At 38.6% G+C, this 18958-nt stretch overlaps 1 protein-coding gene across 1 annotated transcript in view; it reads right to left on the bottom strand.

Moving 5' to 3' along the window:
- LOC127802445 (alpha-N-acetylglucosaminidase) overlaps positions 1-18958 on the bottom strand; it is a 42766-nt gene that overhangs the window by 6894 nt on the left and 16914 nt on the right. The window contains exons 9-16 of the mRNA XM_052338267.1: positions 18666-18696; positions 16277-16394; positions 11526-11576; positions 10885-10994; positions 10589-10691; positions 7603-7701; positions 5243-5353; positions 4741-4988 (exon numbers count right to left, since the gene is read on the bottom strand). Of these exons, the coding sequence (XP_052194227.1) occupies positions 4741-4988; positions 5243-5353; positions 7603-7701; positions 10589-10691; positions 10885-10994; positions 11526-11576; positions 16277-16394; positions 18666-18696 (871 nt within the window). The remainder of the gene's footprint in view (positions 1-4740; positions 4989-5242; positions 5354-7602; positions 7702-10588; positions 10692-10884; positions 10995-11525; positions 11577-16276; positions 16395-18665; positions 18697-18958) is intronic.

The raw sequence follows: 18958 nt of genomic DNA, 5'->3' as shown, positions 1-18958 counted from the left end.
TTAGAAATTTATCGGGAATAGTTACCTTGTTTAGAGCTCGGTAGTCCACGCAAAACCTCCGCCCCCCGTCCTTCTTCTTAACCAGCAATACGGGACTAGAAAAAGGGCTGATGCTTGGCCGGATGATACTTGCAACCAGCATCACTCTAACAAGTTTTTCAATCTCAATCTTCAAGAGATGCGGGTATCGGTAAGGTCTCACACTGACTGGGAGTACCCCAGGCTGTAGCATGATGGTATGATCCCGCCTTTGGTGTGGGGGCAGCCCACGCGACTCTTCAAAGACTGCCTCGAAGTCGGACAACACCTCCTGCAAGTTGTTAAGGATGTCAACTTCCACTACTTCGGCCATTAAACAGCCCAACTCCAATAATACTCCTTCCCCACCCTTCCAAAATGCCTTCATCATGGACTTCATGGTCACTAAAGTTTTACTAAGGCTAGGATCCCCATGTAAGGTAATGGCCGTGTCTCCCACCTTGAACCTCATGATCAGGGAACCCCAATCCACTTGTGTCTCTCCCAATGTGGCCAACCACTTCATCCCAAGAATGACATTAGAGCTGCCCTGCTCCAAAGGGAGGAAGTCTTCCACAATCTTCACATTCTGTAACAACAAGGGGACCCTCTTGCATACTCCCGCCCCTTGCACTGCCATTCCCGAGCCCATTATCACCCCATATCCTCGAGTAGGCATCCTTACAAGTCCCAATTTTTGCACCAAGTCAGCTGCTATGAAATTGTGGGAAGCCCCGCTATTGATCAGGACAATCACTTCTTGGCCTTCTATTGTTCCTTTAATCTTCATCGTTTGAGGAGGAGTTAGCCTCACCACGGAGTTTAGTGATAACTCCACCATTTCCCCTTCCTTGACAGTGTCTTCCCACTCCCCGGAAGCCTCCATTGCCCCATCTGGTTTAGTCCCTTCTTCTTCTCCCCTCTCTTCCTCATAAATAACCATCACTTGCAACTCCTTGTTCTTACACCTATGCCCAATTGAATACTTCTCGTCATAGCGAAAACATAATCCCTTCGCCTGCTTGGCTTGTAGCTCATTCTCACTCAATCACTTGAATGGTGGTGTGGACAGCTTTCCGCTGACCAGCGATCTTGGAGAATTAGAAGAGCTAGCTGTGACTATCTTAGGAGGATTAGCAGCTTGGAACCCCAGATTTTGCTGCACCATAGGAGACGGAGCTAGGTGTGGGGTTACCTTACTTGGGCCGTAACCAAAACGATTCCCTTGTAGCACCTGATTCCGGTCCTCAATCCGTTGAGCCATTTCCATGATATTCTCGAGGCCCAAGGACCTCAACACCCTGATTTCCACCTTGATCTCCGGTTTGAGCCCATTAACAAAGTGTCCCTCCAAAACTGCTTTGGGCATCTCTTCAATGGGTGATGCTAGAGTTTCAAAGTAAATTCTATAGTCTCGGACCGTTCCCCACTGTCGAAGGGCCATGAACCTCTCCTCCACGGTCCCTTCTTAGGTGGACCTGAATCGGTTCCTCAGTAGCCCTTTAAGCTCCTCCCAATTTCTTACTCGCCGCCTCCTTTGCTCCCATTGAAACCAAGACAGAGCCCCTCCTTCAAAGCATAAGGCTGTCGACTCCAACTTCTCTGCATCGGTCAGCTGGTTTACTGTGAAGTAGCGCTTAGCCCTCAAGACCCAGCCACCTGGACCATCTCCCTCGAAGATGGGCATCTCCAGGCGCCTCCCACGGTACTCTTGCCTTCCGACTCCATCAACCCAGTCGCCCCCTTCGCCACTTCTCCCTCCAACCGCTGGCGTCCCCTCCCTTGCCAAGGACGATCCCACAAGTTGGTCTTTCCCATCTCACTTCCCCTTCCTCTCCCTCTCCTGCTCATCCCATTGCGCCATTAATAGGTTGAATCGGTCCATCATCCCTGCCATGCTCTTTTCAATATTTTGCACTCTCATGACCTTTGCCTTCACCGATTCTATACTATCTTGTAAACTCACCATACGCCCCTCCAACTCACCCACTCTTTCAGAAATAGTCATCCCCGTGGATCGATTGCTCTGATGTCAAAATGATAGAATTCCCACTCAATCTGCAGCTTCCCTCTCCAAATAAGTAGATAACAAACTGATTTACAGTGCTCAATTCTAGTAAACTAATCAAAGAAAAGAATAACAGAAAAAAATGAAGAACAAGGCCAATTCGAGAGGGCCTCCTCTCCCAGAATCTTCTTCAAAAATCCTCCACACCTCTCTCTTCTTTCCACTCTCTCTTATAGAGATTCCCCCGATGGTTACAGCCACGTGAAGTTGTTATTCCTAACTGTCTATGACAATTTTACCCATGTATCCTTTTCCTCAATTGCCCTCTTGCTTCCTTTCTTACCCCTACGCTGATATGTGTGATGTATCGGTGCTCTATCACAACGCTACCGTGTCCATCTTCTCTTCTTCAGTCAGCCCATTCACTGCAAAGTATCTATCGGCTCGGAATATCCTATTATCGAGGTCTTCACCTTCGAAAAGGGGCATCTCCAGTCGTCGGCCTCGGATCTCCGGATGCCAACCCCCCTTGGAACCCTCTGCTTCCACTCGCCGCACCTCGATTTCCGGTGTCACTTCCGAATCTTGGGCGAATTCCGGAGGCTGGCCTCCTAGCTTCTCCTTGTTCTTCCTCTCCCTCTCCTGCTCTTCTCATCTCGTTCTCATCCAAGCGAACTGTTCCAGCAAGCTCGCTATACTCTTCTCCACCGATTGAACCTCTCATCTCATGGCATCAACACCCCTTTGCATGCCTTCCATCCTCCCTTCCAATTCACCCACTCAATCAATCAGGTTCACCATTAGGATCAGTGATGCTTTGATACCAAAATTGATGTGATTCAAGACAATAGATAGGATTCCAATGAATTAGGATAGTCACTGCTGGTATTTCAACTCCAAATTACAAGAAAAACATGTAAACAAAGAACAAGAATGGGCATTCGAGAGGCCCAGATCTCTCATGCAATTCTACTCAATATTCTCCACACTTTCTCTCTCTTCTAATCCCTATTTATAGGTTGTTATCCCCCCTCCATAACCGTATTTGGTTATGCACATGATGGTTTGTTACACAAACCAGCCAAGTTCCCACTCTACCCTTGGCGCACATGCTGGCTGTTACGCCATCTAGCTATGTCACCATCCTCCCTTTGATTCTTGTAGCACCTTAAGTATGCAGCACCAGAGGCCTAACATTGTCCTGACAGGGGCCATAACTAGGCTTTCTAGTAGGATTATATTACCAAGCAGGAATACTCACGTTTTGGGTAATTATTGAATATAAAGAATTTGGTTCTCTATTTTCTTCTTAGAATTTGGTTTTCTAGTAGGATTATTTTCTTCTTTGTTGACCAAAATCCCTCTTCGATCACTCATTATTCAACCCTCAAGAAAGACAGAATTCCCTCACACATAAAAGATGAACGCCAAAACAAGAATACAAGAATAGAAACAAGATCACACACTCACAAAAGGACACCGGGATTTATCCTGGTTCAAAACTCAACCTGCGTCCAGATTGTGTGAGGCTTTCTTCCACTATCTTGAATGAGAAAACAATTACACCCGTACCACAATCACAGCTCTATGAATTGAGCTATCCTCATAGAGATTACAAAGTATTTTGACTTTCCTCTCTAGCAATACAAAATCGCTCAAGATACAAAATGAAAGACATCATAAGAAAGAAACTCCCTCAGCCCTCTATTTATAAACCATAGGGGAGAGAATTACAATATAACTTCCTAACTAACTCAACTGGTAGTTACCGTTACATTAATAGTTTCTAAGACAACCCTTTTAAAGCCTTTTAAAGCTCCTTTCTCGACCTCTTTCTTATATCCAAACCTTAAGTCTAATCTCTAGGAAAAACTTTAACATTCTTCTTTCTTCTAGTTTCTTTCCTTGATTAAGCATCAAATTTGATGAAGAAAATATTTGGAAGAAAAAGAGCACTCTCTCTCGCCCTCCTCTTCTTTCTTGCCCTTCTCTCTGCTCATCAGTTGGCTACTATGCAAGCATTTTTATGATTCTTGACATTTGTGTTAAGTTTTGATGCTTTGTTCATTGCTCTAGTAAAAAAGAAACTGGATCTTAGCGATAATGGACTAATTAGCCTGATTTGAAACATGTAAAACACTTTTGCAAGTATTCTTGCATTGAGGCTGAAAAGAGTGATTTCGCAGGTTATATGAGGCTGAAAAGAGAGATTTTGTAGGTTATACCAAAGCACAAAATGGTTTTTTGGCACAAGGACAAGTCCTGAATGTTGTGTTAGTGTCCAATTAGGGAAATCTGGGCATGATAAGTAAATTAGATAATGAAAAGGCCTATGCTCATCTTAGTGGGAATTTTGTAATGTACATTATGGAGAGCCGGGTGTTGTGGATCACAGTGTTAGAAGGTTCATTTTTCATATTCACACAGAGGTTACATTTTTCATGAGGTTGCTAAGATTTTCTTCTAGCAAAGTATCTCATTCCTGGATTAAATTAAACCAGGAATAGTGCACGTGACAAAGAAGTTAGTTTATATTTGGTTGTCTGCCTTTTTACATTATTTTCCTAGACATTTTCTTATATTTTCTATGAGATGGAAGATGAATACATTGCCAGCTCAACATTGATTCCCTGTGAAGTCTATTCAATTGCCTCTATTAACTATATGCAGCGCCATTTCTACTAAAAAAATAAAAAAGAAATGATAACTTTTACCTATATGTGAGACTTCCAGTCAGAGAAGTTCCTGCTTCAAGGAATAGCCTTAAAGCATTGATGACATCCTGAGTAGAATACCATAAATGTGCCTGAGGCAAGGAAGAACTCCTTTCACTGAAAAGAAATCTTCCATTTCGGTGCAGCGGAATCAGATTTTGCTTCAAGTGTTCCCTTGATATGTTAGATGATGTGGGTGCTGATGGATCCCAGTCTGGCAACTCAACTATGAAATCTGTGTTATGGTCCTGCAGAAAATTAATTGAACAAAAGAAGATGTATAATCACTTCAGACAGAGCTGTAGCATACACACAAACCAAGTACAATTGTTAACTCAGCAACTGATTCAGAGAAAAAAAAATATGCATCCTTTTAAGGATATAAAAACACACCCGCAAATTAAGATACCTGTACCATGTTTTTGCAGTACACAGGTTTGTAATGATGCAAAATACTATGAAATTAGATTCTTTTCAGTATAAAGAAAAAAAAAAGCCTTACTGCAATTCCATCTGTACAATTGTAAATGGTGGCATGAAGAATCTCCCAAGCTGCCTCAACTTGATAAATTGCTTTGCTATAACGCCTCTGAGAGTAGCTTTTCAGCCATTCCTACACAGTTGTGTAGTTAAATGTTACAACTAAGCAATTAAGAAAATTAAACATTATAATTGCTGATGGTTTTAAAGTGGAAAGCATCATGCAGCTAACTAGAGATAGGAAGAAGGCAGTACCCCATGAAATTTATAGTAGAAACACTATTTTAAGACATTTTTAATCTGATGATTTTACATGTCCAAGGGCCTCTATTCTCCAGTATTAAATCATATACAATGTATCAGCTCTTGTGCATTGGGGGTAATCTGGTGGTTTATCTGACAGGATATAGCATTCGTATAGGTTTTTTGCAGAGTAACTGGATCCGAAACCCCTATGGTTTAAAAATGTTTCTGAGGGTCTTTGTTGTTTACTTTCTCCCTTTTATTTCACAACCATCCTCCGTTAAGTCAATAGCCCAAATAGATCGTCTTTGATGTCAGTTTTGAATTACGAAAAATAAAAGTAACTTGTGGGGGTCTTTGTGAAAATGGTCAAAACCACTGGGGTCTAAGTGGAATTTAGAGTAAACCATAGTCACCCAATGGGGGCTTGACTCAACAGAGGGGAGTCTGCACAAGAAAAAAAAAAAAAAAAAGAAGAAAAAAATCACAAGAATCTTCAAAGACATTTTTAAGCCACAGGTCGCCTTGCAAATGGCCCAAATCATAGGTGTTTGGGTGCCGTGGTGTAATTTACTTTGTACAATTCCCTTTTTCCAAAATCCTGGTCCTTTTGTAACTTGTACCAAACCCAATCTATTTTCTGTCATGTTTTCCAAACACCTCACTAAATTTTAAGTCATGTCTAGAACATACAATTTATCATTTGTTTAGTAGAAAAAAAAAAACCCAACTATGAAGTCATTGGTGTGTCCAGACAAGTTGAAGTCAATTTCTGTATGTTTGTGGGTCCAACCTACAACTTAATTATTTCATTTTGTTTATTTTATTTTATCTTCTAACAAAACATTGTGAAATTATTGGTTCAGGACATATTCTGTTCCCAGCAAAAAAATAGAGGCATATTCTGTAACACCAGATTAACAAATATGCCAAAGACCTCTCTAGCAGATTATCTAGGGTTGAGTTGTGACAAAATGGTCTTCTTTCCAGGCTTTAAGTCCTCTCCAGGCCATAGATCTGGTCTCACTGTCCCATGGTCAGTCTTAAACATTCCTTCTTGGCATGCTCTCATGCAATAGTGGTTCTAGATCAACTGTCACACCACTCATAACACTATGAGTCCACATCCAGAAGTGCTAAACGAAATCAATTTTTGAATTCCTAAGATCAATTAATAGATTTGAAGACCTTCCTAGAAGATAACCAATGTGGGATTGGGTCTCGACAACTTAAAAGTTGAAATCATGTTCGGCAAACACAATATCTAAAACGAACAAGTTTGGGGAGAAAATCTCAAACTAGGACTGTGCTGAGGAATAATGCATCTAGGGTTGGTAAAATCTCAAAAGTTCCACAATTTTCATGTGATTTATGACTAAATGTTTAAAGGTTCATTTTTGTATTTTTTATTATGTGATAGTTTGCCAATATTTTAGAATGCAAATGCCGGTATCATGGAAAACCCAGAAACTCAATAACAGATGTCAAAAAGAATGCATGAGTAAAAGGCAAAAGAAATATGAAGAACCTGAATAAACTACATATTCATCAAATAAAATATCAAATTCAACTATCAAAGTGATTTTCAGGAGAAAATGAACTTCCACAACTTGATATGATTTTATAGGAATAAATTACTAAACTATTATGATCAGTTGATCTTGACAAGTGCAGTTGTCATTATGCCAAAGTCATAAATCATGCGGAAAATTTCGAGACTTGGTAAAAATAGATAACAGTGAACAGATAAAAAACACAATAAACAAACAAAAATTAACACTTCAAGCAGAACTAATTATTATAGTAAAATTAAAGTAAAAATGGACACCGCCTTATTTTCATCCTCTAGAAGTACAGACATCCTGGCAACACCAGCATGAAAAAGACTAACTCACTGCACATCATAAATGTCAACAAAAAGAGATTCACAGGTTCAGCAAGAACTTGAGATTGCATTACCATTACACATTTTCCTGAAATTGCAACAGGTTGGTGTAACTTTCTCAGATGATATGAAAGATGTCTGTGCCGGCATAGAGCAAGGAAAGGAGAAACTTGCTGAGCACTCTTAAACATTAAAGTACATGCAGCAAAAGTCATTAAGCATGTATAGATTAGCATCTAGAGGTATCCAATTACCTTAACATGCACCTTATCACTTCGAAAAGCCATTTCAGACATCAGCTCATATACAACTGGATTTTGTTCTATTCCTTCCATACACATGCCAACGCCAACCTACCAGTAACATGGAAACAGAAATTCTCTAAGAGAATAATAAATTCATGGAGACAATGATATCCACTTGAATGGAAAGACCTAGTATATCTTTTGTGCACATGAGGCAATTTGTAGTAGTACAACAGATGAATGCAATGCTCAATGGCAGTTTCCCCAGACCATTTTCTTTTCTCATAGATGCCAATGTGCCAAGTTATGAAGTACTTCACTATTACATATTTTATCATTTATCATAATCCATAAACAAATAGCAATTACCTTCAATGCTTACTGACAAGGTTCAATTATCAGACTGTTTCAGAATCTTTTTCAGTTTGGCGGATTGTGTATTCCTTCAGCTACCTCTGCTTTCAGAGAAGAAATCCCATCTGCCAGCTATTGGTGTCCTTTCAGAAGCAGGGCCAGAAGGAAGGGGCTAAATTCTGGAAAATCCTTCCTCCTATTGGCTACTTGATGTAATATATATGTTTTTATACAGTACATATACTCCTAAACTTTTGGTAGGATGGATATCCCTTACAAAAAGGAGAGGATACAACCGATTGTAAGCACCACTGTCAAGATTCCTTTTGCCCATGTGACAATATATATATGCACATCAAACAACACCAAGCCCATCATCTCTATCTAAATTTTTGATATGATCCATATCCCTTACAGTAAGGAGAGGATAGAACTGATTGTAAGCACCACTGTTAAGATTCCTTTTGCCCATGCTATATATATCCTCATTTGTGATCTTCATGGGTTTGAGTTATGAAAACAGGCTCATTGCAAAGTAAGGGTAAGGCTACATACAAAAAACGACCCTCCCCTAATACGAAGTAAGGTGTACAGTAGTAGACACCTCCTCAGAACCAAAGAGCACAAAGTGCCACTCAAGAATCATCTAAAGCACTTTTCAAAAGAGTTCTTCTTGTTTATGAATTTGAAACTAACGATAACTGTTTGTTCAAGATGGAAATTTAGTAGAATTAATCATGTAAACCCAAAGTTTGGAGTCCACTGGAGATTTAATAAAAAAAGAAATATAATATAAAATTTCTTTAGACATCTTCTCAGAAAACCGAATAGAATCATAAGCCTAAATATCTTGAATAAATTATATGATCAAATTTCTTAAAGGAGCGATATCACTCTCTCTGAGTACATTTTTGCTCCCTCTTCCATTGTAATAAGATAGTTTATTTGATGTTTGAATTTTTTTGAGAAAGTTTTCCTTATAGTAATAAAGATAAGCATGTTAGCAATTGGAACCCAAGTCCTCTCAAAATATCAAAATGACAGAAGGAAAGTGTTTGATAGTGAAGAAATTGTAATGGAGGAGCAATATTTAGCGTTTTTACACACTTTATCAGAAGCAGGATTCCTGCATCTTTAAGTAATCAAGCAAGTGAATCAAGCCCATTAATAGAACCTTTACTTCCCTCAGAAATTAAGACATCATCTTCCCAAGGCATGTTAGGATCATCAAATCTATGATTCATCCAATGTATTGTAGATTCACCAACCTTTTAAAATATCCTCCCCAATATTGAAGTCCGAAGTCTTGTTTTTCTTCTTTGAATTCTATTAGTGACAATTTTTTTACTGATGCTCCCTTTTGCTGCCCTTTCCTCTCTGAGATACTACATTCCTTGTCCATAATGCTATAGTTTGCAGGTTTGTTTGGGATTTTAATAATCTGCAATGAAGGACATTCAGCAGGAATCTTTGGTGTGCTTGCAAATAACCTTCGGGTAAAGTTTTTTGGCTTTTTTTTTCTTGGGAATTTAGCTGCCCCTTTTTCCTTTTCCCTGTTCTTATTCCCCCCCCCACCCCCCCCAAACAAGTTTTTGTTAAATCAAATTTTGTGCTTCGAACAGAGGTCTTGTCCTCATAAGAGGTGGTTATCATCCATTTTTTCCCACCATTCATCTAAGGAGCAAGTCATATGAAAGATGAGGAGTGAAGAAGGAAAAGTGCTCTTGATTGAGTGTTGTCTCTCTTAATGAGATGCCAATATCTGAGAGCCATTCTCGATTCATAGAATATGTATCTATCTCAATGCCATACGAAATGTCTTGATGAAGTCCAAATTGTCAACTGAAGTGAAGGCGCAAAAGGGGTTTTTCATGAGATTGGAAATGAAAACTATTAGCCCAATATGGGATTTGTGAATAAGTGATTATCCAATAATGAGCAAGGGATAACCTAGGGTTTTCATTTTCTCTTGCATGTACCTTCATTCCTCATTCGTTCAAATCTAAGGAAGATTTGTTAGGAAGGGATAGGATGGCACATTGGCTTGGTTAACGACTGGTGAACTTAGCTTAGAAAAAAACGTTACTTTATGGTTCCATGAGAAAGGAATTATTGCAATGAAGGATCAAGTACCTAATACCTAGGACGAATGCTAAAGAAGTCCAATAAGACAACAAGTGGCCTCACAGATGATATTTCCATCTTCATAGGGAATAGCAAATATGCAGAGCCAATAAGATTATAAGACAGCCAAATAGACCTCCTCCCCAAGGTTGTCCTCAATGTCAAGGCACAAAAAGAATACTTGTTTTTCCTTTTATAGCTTCTTAGGATGACCAATGTCATCATTTGGATGTTCAACAACCTTAACACGGAACGATTTGTTTGCTTTACATATGAAGAACTCCCTTTTTAGAAGAATGGGATCCAATTACCAACATTAACATTGCTTAAGGGGAAGAAGATATTTATGTAGCTGACACGAAAAGTTGGATCAGCATTTTGTTATCTTGACAAATTGAGTTAAAACTTAGAAGCACATTGGTCTTCAGTCTCTGAAGTCATACTTGTTGATCCAGAAAAATGTATTAGAAACACATGGAAAACATTCTTTCTTGAATGGTAATAAGTCACTACTTACCATGGTTGAATTTTTACTGACCCGGGCATCAATTGGGCCAGAAGCAATTGCATCCAATATGCCATACATTTCGATATTCCCACCAAAGTTGTGTAACATACACCTGATATATATATATAAGAAGTTGGCACTTACTATGCATGCAAATATACAATCTCAAATCAAAAAGATCACTGGTATTAGAAACTGGGCTTCATTACATGGAAAGGCAATGAAAACTCAGAAGGGATCAGGGAAAAAAATGTAACACATAAAGAGACATGTTGAGGCAGCTTTTAGAAAAAAAAATTGATTACCATATATAAGGGGTTCCATAAAATTGAAAGGATGTCCTCCATATGGGTTTAGCATCAGCAAACAAATCAAGAACTATCATCTTCCCGAATGGAACGGAATGCAGAAGTGCCTGCCAAACTTTAAAAAGTTAACAACTAATGGAGAAATAGATATCTCAAAAAGGATAACGTTTGCGCCATTCTTTGACTGATTCTTCGCTGAATAACAAAGTTTATATCTAGATTCTATCATTATTTTATCCTTCTCTCTAACCCATCTCATCTCTTGGAGGCACATTATTTTTAATTTTTCTCCTAATCATCACATCCACCACTTCCAAAGATTTTCCTGCCAAAGTCCCAATATTATATAATCCAATCCTTAATATATGATCTTGGACTTCTTTGCTCCTATCCGTCCATGAAAATCCGAGAACCTTGCAGATTAACACTACATTTGGGCACCAATGCAGCAGCTCTAGCTCATCTTCCACTACATGCAACCATTGTGGTGCTTTTTCTATGAAGGATTATGCCCCTATGAGCTTTCAAGAAACAAATAGAAGAAAAAAAGGATGGAAAATTTCTATAACATGACTTTCAAAAGATAAATGATATGACCAGCTACATGATAAGAATTCTACTTCTTACTCAGTTCATACTTTCATCTGTGGTGGTTTCCAGAATGAAGAATCTGAATAAAATAGCCAACCCTGCACGGCAGTAAATCAGTCAACTTTAAGCCATTTGATGTATACGCCTTTACAGACAAGAGAACTTCTGAGAAGTAGACTTCTATACAGGAACGTTTTACAGCCTAATAAATCTTTGCTACATTACAACTCTTAAAGACCTTAAGAACAATGCAGTTAAGAAAAATGCAATCAAGAAAAACATATATTCACCCCAGAGAGAAGAGTTTGAAAGCACGCAGTATGCCTGTTTCAAGTATGATTATGTGCATACATGTAAATAGACATCTATGCAGTAATATGCAAAATATGGGTGGCTAATCACCAGATTTTCAAGTTTATGCCTAGTGGTCTCCAGTTATGTGACGCAGCGTGTAGCGCGAGTGTGAAGAAAACACACTAAAATAAACCCTTGAAAGAGCAAACTTCAATGATGCGGTCACCAATCAAGACTCGACCCAAGGCCGACCCAACCAAATCGGAACAGTATCACCAATATAGTAGTGCCATAATGTTATTTTAATACTTCTTAGGTTTTAGAATTCTACTTGGTTTAGGATTCTACTTTATATTTCTACTTGATTTAGGATTATATTTCATGTTTCTAATTGATTTAGGATTTTACTTCATGTTTGATTAGGGTTTTATTTTTTTATTAGGATTCTAGTTGACTTTTATTTATGATTTATTTTTGTTAGGATTCTAGTTGGATTTTGTTTTCCAAATATTAGATGGATTTGGATTAGCCAAATACTATAAATATTCCTTGGAAGACGCAAAAACAAGATTGTTTTGCTAAGAAAACCCAAATAGGTTGCTGAAATTTGATTAAGAAAATCTCGATTACAAACTCTAGATCCTAGGCATATTTATAGTATTTGGCTAATCCAAATCCATCTAATATTTGGAAAACAAAATCCAACTAGAATCCTAACAGAAATAAATCATAAATAAAAGTCAACTAGAATCCTAATAAAAAAATAAAACCCTAATCAAACATGAAGTAGAATCCTAAATCAATTAGAAACATGAAATAGAATCCTAAATCAAGTAGAATCCTAAACCAAGTAGAATTCTAAAACCTAAGAAGTATTAAAATAACATTATAGCACTACTATTTTGGTGATACTGTTCCAGTTTGGTTGGGTCGGCCTTGGGCCGAGTCTTGATTGGTGAACGCATCATTCACCTTCACTCAAGAAAAAATTCGACCTCGAATTTTGATTCTGTTTGGACAAATCCACATCCGGTAAGTACGAAGAGAGATTAGTCACATTGAATGTTTGGAAATATCCATATGATTAGGCAAATCCACAACATAAGCATTATCATTGGTCTTCTTCGTAATCTTGTAATGACCATATTTCTTTGATTTGAACTTGTTTTGCTTTCCTGCTGGAATTCGTTCATTCTTCAAGAATATCATGACTTCATCCTCAACCTCAAATAACTTGTGCTTCCTATGCTTGTCAACTGTCGCCTTGTACTTCTTATTTGTGCAATCGTTGCTTGACATTTTCCTGAACCGCTTGAACTTTTTTGCTAAGGGAACATGAGCAAAGACATTCCTCCCCTTCTTAGCCATATCTGGGTTGGCATGGGTCCAACCATCGCCATGTTTGTTTCCATCTGCCTCCACTGTATTATTACTGTTAGATTGAGGACGTTGAACATTCCATCTTGAGTGCTTTTCTAATATGGTAAATTTTATCATAGGTCCTTTTTTCATCAGCTTTCTTGATTTTGACTCCTCAACAGCTTCCGAATTCATCTGTAGATTTTTCTTGCCTGGAGAAGTATTATTTTGCAATTGTTTCGAATAAAAGCTTATTCCATGACTACCAGCAATCTCTCCATCACTTAAAATATTGATGCTTGAATCCTCTTTTGGTCTAAGCACTTGATCAGCTATAGCAGCAGTTGAGTTAACTAGCCTAGGAGATCCAACACCCCTATCCACAAAGAGACCCATGTGACCATCTTGCTTTTGCAATTGCAAAGGTGAATATGTTCTTATTGCCTTAGATTCAACCATGCCAGAGCTTGAATAAACTATAGAAGGATTTGCTACCATGACCTCCATTTCCTTTATAGTCGCAAGTCGATCAGAAGAAACACCACCATCCTTGGGTTGCAAGGCAATGCTTGAGCCATCGAGACTGGAAAATACCCCAGTATGAGTTAATAAACTTGGAGTTTCTGTCATGTTAGCAGCATAAATCAGACCTGAGCTTGCAAACGTTGAGGTTGCTGGGACAACATAATCTTCGAAATCAAGCTCAACTTTAGAAGCTTTGGTTTGATTCTTTTCCACTATGGGTAACAAAGTATAACGCACACCTTCTTTCTCAAGCTGATATGTGTTCTTCCTACCCGAGTGCTTAGCATCCACATCAAATTGCCAAGGCCTCCCAAATAAAATATGGCAAGCATCCATATCAACAATATCACAATAGACTTCATCAGAGTACTTACCAACAGAGAAAGGCACCCTGCAACGTTCATCCACATGTATGCCACCAACTTCTTTGATCCATCCAATTATGTAAGGGCTTGGATGTTTTTCAGGAGTTAACTGCATCTTTGCCACCACATCTCTTCCTATGATGTTCTCCTAACTTCCACTATCAATAATCAACTCAAAGATTTTTCCTTTCACCGTACACCTCGTGCGAAAAAACTTATGCCGTTGAGTAGTATCTTCATTCTTTTGAGATAGCATTAACTTCCTCACTACACAGGTATATTCCCCATGTCCATAATCTTCTTCGTCATCCTCCCCATCAGGCCCGCAATATACTTCCTCTTCAGCAACATCTTCCTTTTCCTTTTCTACAATGTTAACTGTTTTCCTCCTTGGACAATCACTAGATCGATGCCCAACCTCATTGCACTTGAAACATTTTAAAAGAATAGGCTTTGCATAAGGATTAGGGGATTTTGAAAGATTAGAAGTAGTACCTCGAATGTTTCCCCCCGTTGTAGCCTTATTAGGGTTGACTGTATGGGGTGGATTAGAGGGTTGACCTCCTTGAACCGACTTGTCTTTATCAAAAGCTGGTTGTTTATTTTCATTCCCACTATACTAACGATAGTTGTCATTACGAGATCTCTCACTCAACATTAACTTAGTCTTTAAAGCTAAGTTCCTTGCTTCTTGCACACTCAGAACCATCTGAACCCCAATTTTATCACGAATAGTAGGCTTCAATCCATTCAAGTAACGAGCTGCTTGTTGATTGTCACTTTCTGACAATTGGTTTCTCTCTGCCAATCGCAAAAACTCAAAGGTATCTCAAAGGTATATTCATTCACACTCTTCATTCCCTGTGCACATTTTTGATAAGCTTCAAACATATATTGTTCATAGTCAGGGGGCAAAAACCTACCTCTTAACAGCTGCTTCATTCGTCTCCATGTCTGAACTGGCTGTCGGCCTTCCCTCAATCTCGTTTCTCTTAATCGCTCCCACCAAACAGATGCACCGCCCTTCAACCTGTAAGCCACTAACTTTACTTGTCGTTTATCTGGGATCTCCATGTATTCAAAAAAACGGTCAACCTCAGTGATCCAATCCAGGAACCCCTCAATATCAAGATCTCCACTAAAGGTAGGAATATCAACTTTTAGTTTATACTCATTGTTGCCCCAATGGTTGTGTTGATGCGCATTCCTCCTAACCCCTCTACCACCAGGGTTAGCTATTGCTCGACCAAAATCATCATCTTCATCGCTATCTTCAATCACTGGTCTTCTAGGATTAACAAGGACGTGATTAATGGGTGGTCTTCCCGCTCCGGCTTGATTCACCCCATTATTCAGGTTCCTGTCATCATCAACTCGTAGTAAGGTGCCCAATTGGTTGCTAAGTTGCTCCAATCGCTGCTGAATAGTACAAGTAACTTCCTGTTGTTCTTCAATTGCTCTCCAAACTGCGGACAACCCCTGATCACCGTCACGAGGCTGGTCACTACCATTACCTTCAAGATTGGCCATCTGATTGGTTGATTAACTGCTCTGATACCACCTGACGCAGCATGTAGCGCGAGTGTGAAGAAAACACACCAAAATAAACCTTTGAAAGAGCAAACTTCAATGGCCGAAGCTTGGCTTTCAAGAAGACGCAAAAACAAGACTGTTTTGCTAAGAAAACCCAAATAGGTTGCTGAAATTTGATTAAGAAAAACTCGATTACAAACTCTAGATCCTAGGCATATTTATAGTATTTGGCTAATCCAAATCCATCTAATATTTGGAAAACAAAATCCAACTAGAATCCTAACAGAAATAAATCATAAATAAAAGTCAACTAGAATCCTAATAAAAAAATAAAACCCTAATCAAACATGAAGTAGAATCCTAAATCAATTAGAAACATGAAATAGAATCCTAAATCAAGTAGAAATATAAAGTAGAATCCTAAACCAAATAGAATTCTAAAACCTAAGAAGTATTAAAATAACATTATGGCACTACTATTTTGGTGATACTGTTCCGGTTTGGTTGGGTCGGCCTTGGGCCGAGTCTTGATTGGTGACCGCATCATTATGCAAGATATTTCTTGTTCTCATGATAGTCAGTCTTGACTCCAGAAACACACAAATAGTGCAAGTAAATGCAAAGACTTGACAAACTACCAGAGTTGACAGCATGAAAGACACTGGAAGAGGGACAGCAGGAGGACTAGTTGGACAGAGTAGAGGAGAGGAAAGGAAACATACTTGCATTAGCCACACTGCATCTTTATCTCCTTTGGACATTGCTTTATAGACAGCAGCTCCAAGAGATGAGATATATGATGTATTGCTTGTTGGCGGGGGATTCTCATTGAATGTGTCACTGTAGATATGTAACCAGATTTCTTATTAATACACAACAAATGAACTCATAGAGTAAACAGTACAATCAAGTATACAACACTAAAGTTAAATAAGATCACTTACCATTAGATTTTGTACAGGGAAAAAATTTGAGAAAAGAACTTATCGATATGGCATGATAATAATTTTAAGGCAGCAATCATCAAAAGTAAATTACGTCAATTATACCCTAAGATTTGCCAAAATACACAGGATACTCCCCAATTTTGAGTGGTACACCAATCACCACCTATGCCAAAGTTCTTTGGAAGCTGGGGAAACAAGTGCTGAATAATCTTTTTCATCCTTTGCATGGAAAATGTACCTTAAAAAAAATCCAAACAATTCCAAGGTAAAAGAGAGAACAGCCTAACACCTTCCTATCGACCACCTGGTGGTCATCATCCTACTTTCAACACCATCTTTTCTCATCTCACTCTCTGTAACTAGCAGTGTACATGGCAAAAGGATCAAATTCAATACAGTTTAAAGACTTTGCAACCTAGCCACCTCACCTTAACCTCCCAAAAGTTGCTAGTACTGATTCCTCCAGACCTATCTCTCTCTTATACACAAATACATGTAATATGGATGTATAATAGAGAGAAAGGGGGAGTGAGATGGTTATCAGTGAAGCTGCAATGGAAAGAGTGATGAAAATTTTAGGTCATTTACCAGATGAAAAGAATGGTGGTGTTGGTATGGTCCGTAGGGATAGAACTTTGCCCATGGTGATGTGGTAGTCAATAAGTCAATAAAGCTTCAGCTTTGAGATTAATTTTGGTTAAATTTGGAGAAATCTAGTAATAGGTGACTCTAGTTTTTGACGGCTGATGATGAATGGTTTAGGGGTGGATGATTGCAGTGACCATAATGGATCTAGGGTGGTAGAGCAGGGGGTCATGAATTATGATGGTGTTATTGGTGGTGGTTCAATTGTCATAGAGGAGATGTCAGTCTTCAGAATGATGGTGTTGGAGAAACATAAGATGAGAAGAATAGTTTGTGACTTCTAGCCATGGGGATCAAGAGATGGTAGTTTATCACAGGGAGAGATGGAAAGGTGAGGATAGGGTGGGAGGAATGGCACTACAATAAAGACTTCTGACCAAAGAAGGTTTAGATATAGGAAGACAGATGAATAGTGTGATATGGTAGAAAGGTGGCTTAGATAGTAGGCTCCAATGGTGGTTAGTTGCAATGGTTATGGTGACTTTCATAGTGGTATGACGTGGTCATTTAACAGAAGGGGGCAATTTTTTATGTGTTTAATGATGGCTTGTATAAATCGTCAGCCAAGTGGACACGTATTTTAGACATACCTCAGTGTAGTCATTGTAATTATCCAAAGAAAAAACGATCAAAACAAATTTGCATCTAGGGGGTGGGTATATAAACAGGTTGGTAGAAGGGGGTATGCAGCAGATAAGAACTCATGAGGAAATTTTCAGACAAACCCATGATACTAATAAGTTTTGCCACACATGATAAATAAATAAAAATAACCAATAATGATAATATTTTAAGCTAGAAGATTTGTTGGAGGTTAGGAGGAGGCTCAATGTTTGGGAGGTATCCAGTAACATCGAGTACCAACATAGTCAGTATCAACCAATGATCTGGTTTGTTTTTTTTTTTTTTTGGGGGGGGGGGTGCACTGAGAACCAATGATCTGTTGTTGTTCAGAGTTCAATTCTAGAATAGGCTTGAGGAGGCATTGGGTACACATGCTATTCGGCACAACTTTCCAACCACGCATAGAAAGGTCAATTACGCTGAGATTAGCTTATGGACAGGACAGTGTGCTAGACTTTCCTGGCAGCTGGGAGGGCTATTTGGCATTGATCAAGTTTATCCACGCAAAAAATCATATACATGACCTTTATATAGGGCAAAGCAGGCAAGGCTGCAATTGTTATGCTCCATCTTGTTGAAGAGACCACCAACACAGTAAATTGTAGCACGTGGACAGAGTCAACTCAATGTAACACAGTACATCAATACCCAAAAAATTGTATTTCTTCTTTTTAAAAAACATAATATGTTTTCAGAAGACAGCAATGAACCTAAATATTGGGTGGAAATTCGAGGAATATAACGGAAATAAAATTTTAAAATTCTATAAGACCATAAAAGCAAAAAACTCATGAGATCCTAAAATGTTAGGTAATATGACCTAATAGAGAACACTTCAATCTAATATATGCTCCAAGATGGGAGGATACAGTAAATATAGAATGACAGAAATTACCAGTTATAGATGTCTGTCACATCCCCATATTCTGCAACAGGATTGCAACAAGAAGCAAGAAAGCATAGTCAATGAATTACAAAACAGAAAAGACTGGATAATACCAAGACAAAGTAATTATGAAAAGCCAAGAAGAGAAAATTTAAATTGAAAGTCAATGTCAACAGATATAGCTTAACAAACTTTGACATGAACAAAATAAGTGCAAATATTGGTAGCTGTATTGTGACACCCACTATTAACAATACACCCACTATTAGCTTAAATCCCTCTCAGGTCCATGGAGAACCAGA

This window comes from Diospyros lotus, chromosome 5 (genome assembly GCF_014633365.1).
Source record: "Diospyros lotus cultivar Yz01 chromosome 5, ASM1463336v1, whole genome shotgun sequence".
In the NCBI taxonomy this organism is placed as follows: domain Eukaryota; kingdom Viridiplantae; phylum Streptophyta; class Magnoliopsida; order Ericales; family Ebenaceae; genus Diospyros; species Diospyros lotus.
Note: the sequence above shows the minus strand (reverse complement) of the source record. Positions and strands in the feature narration are given on the sequence as shown.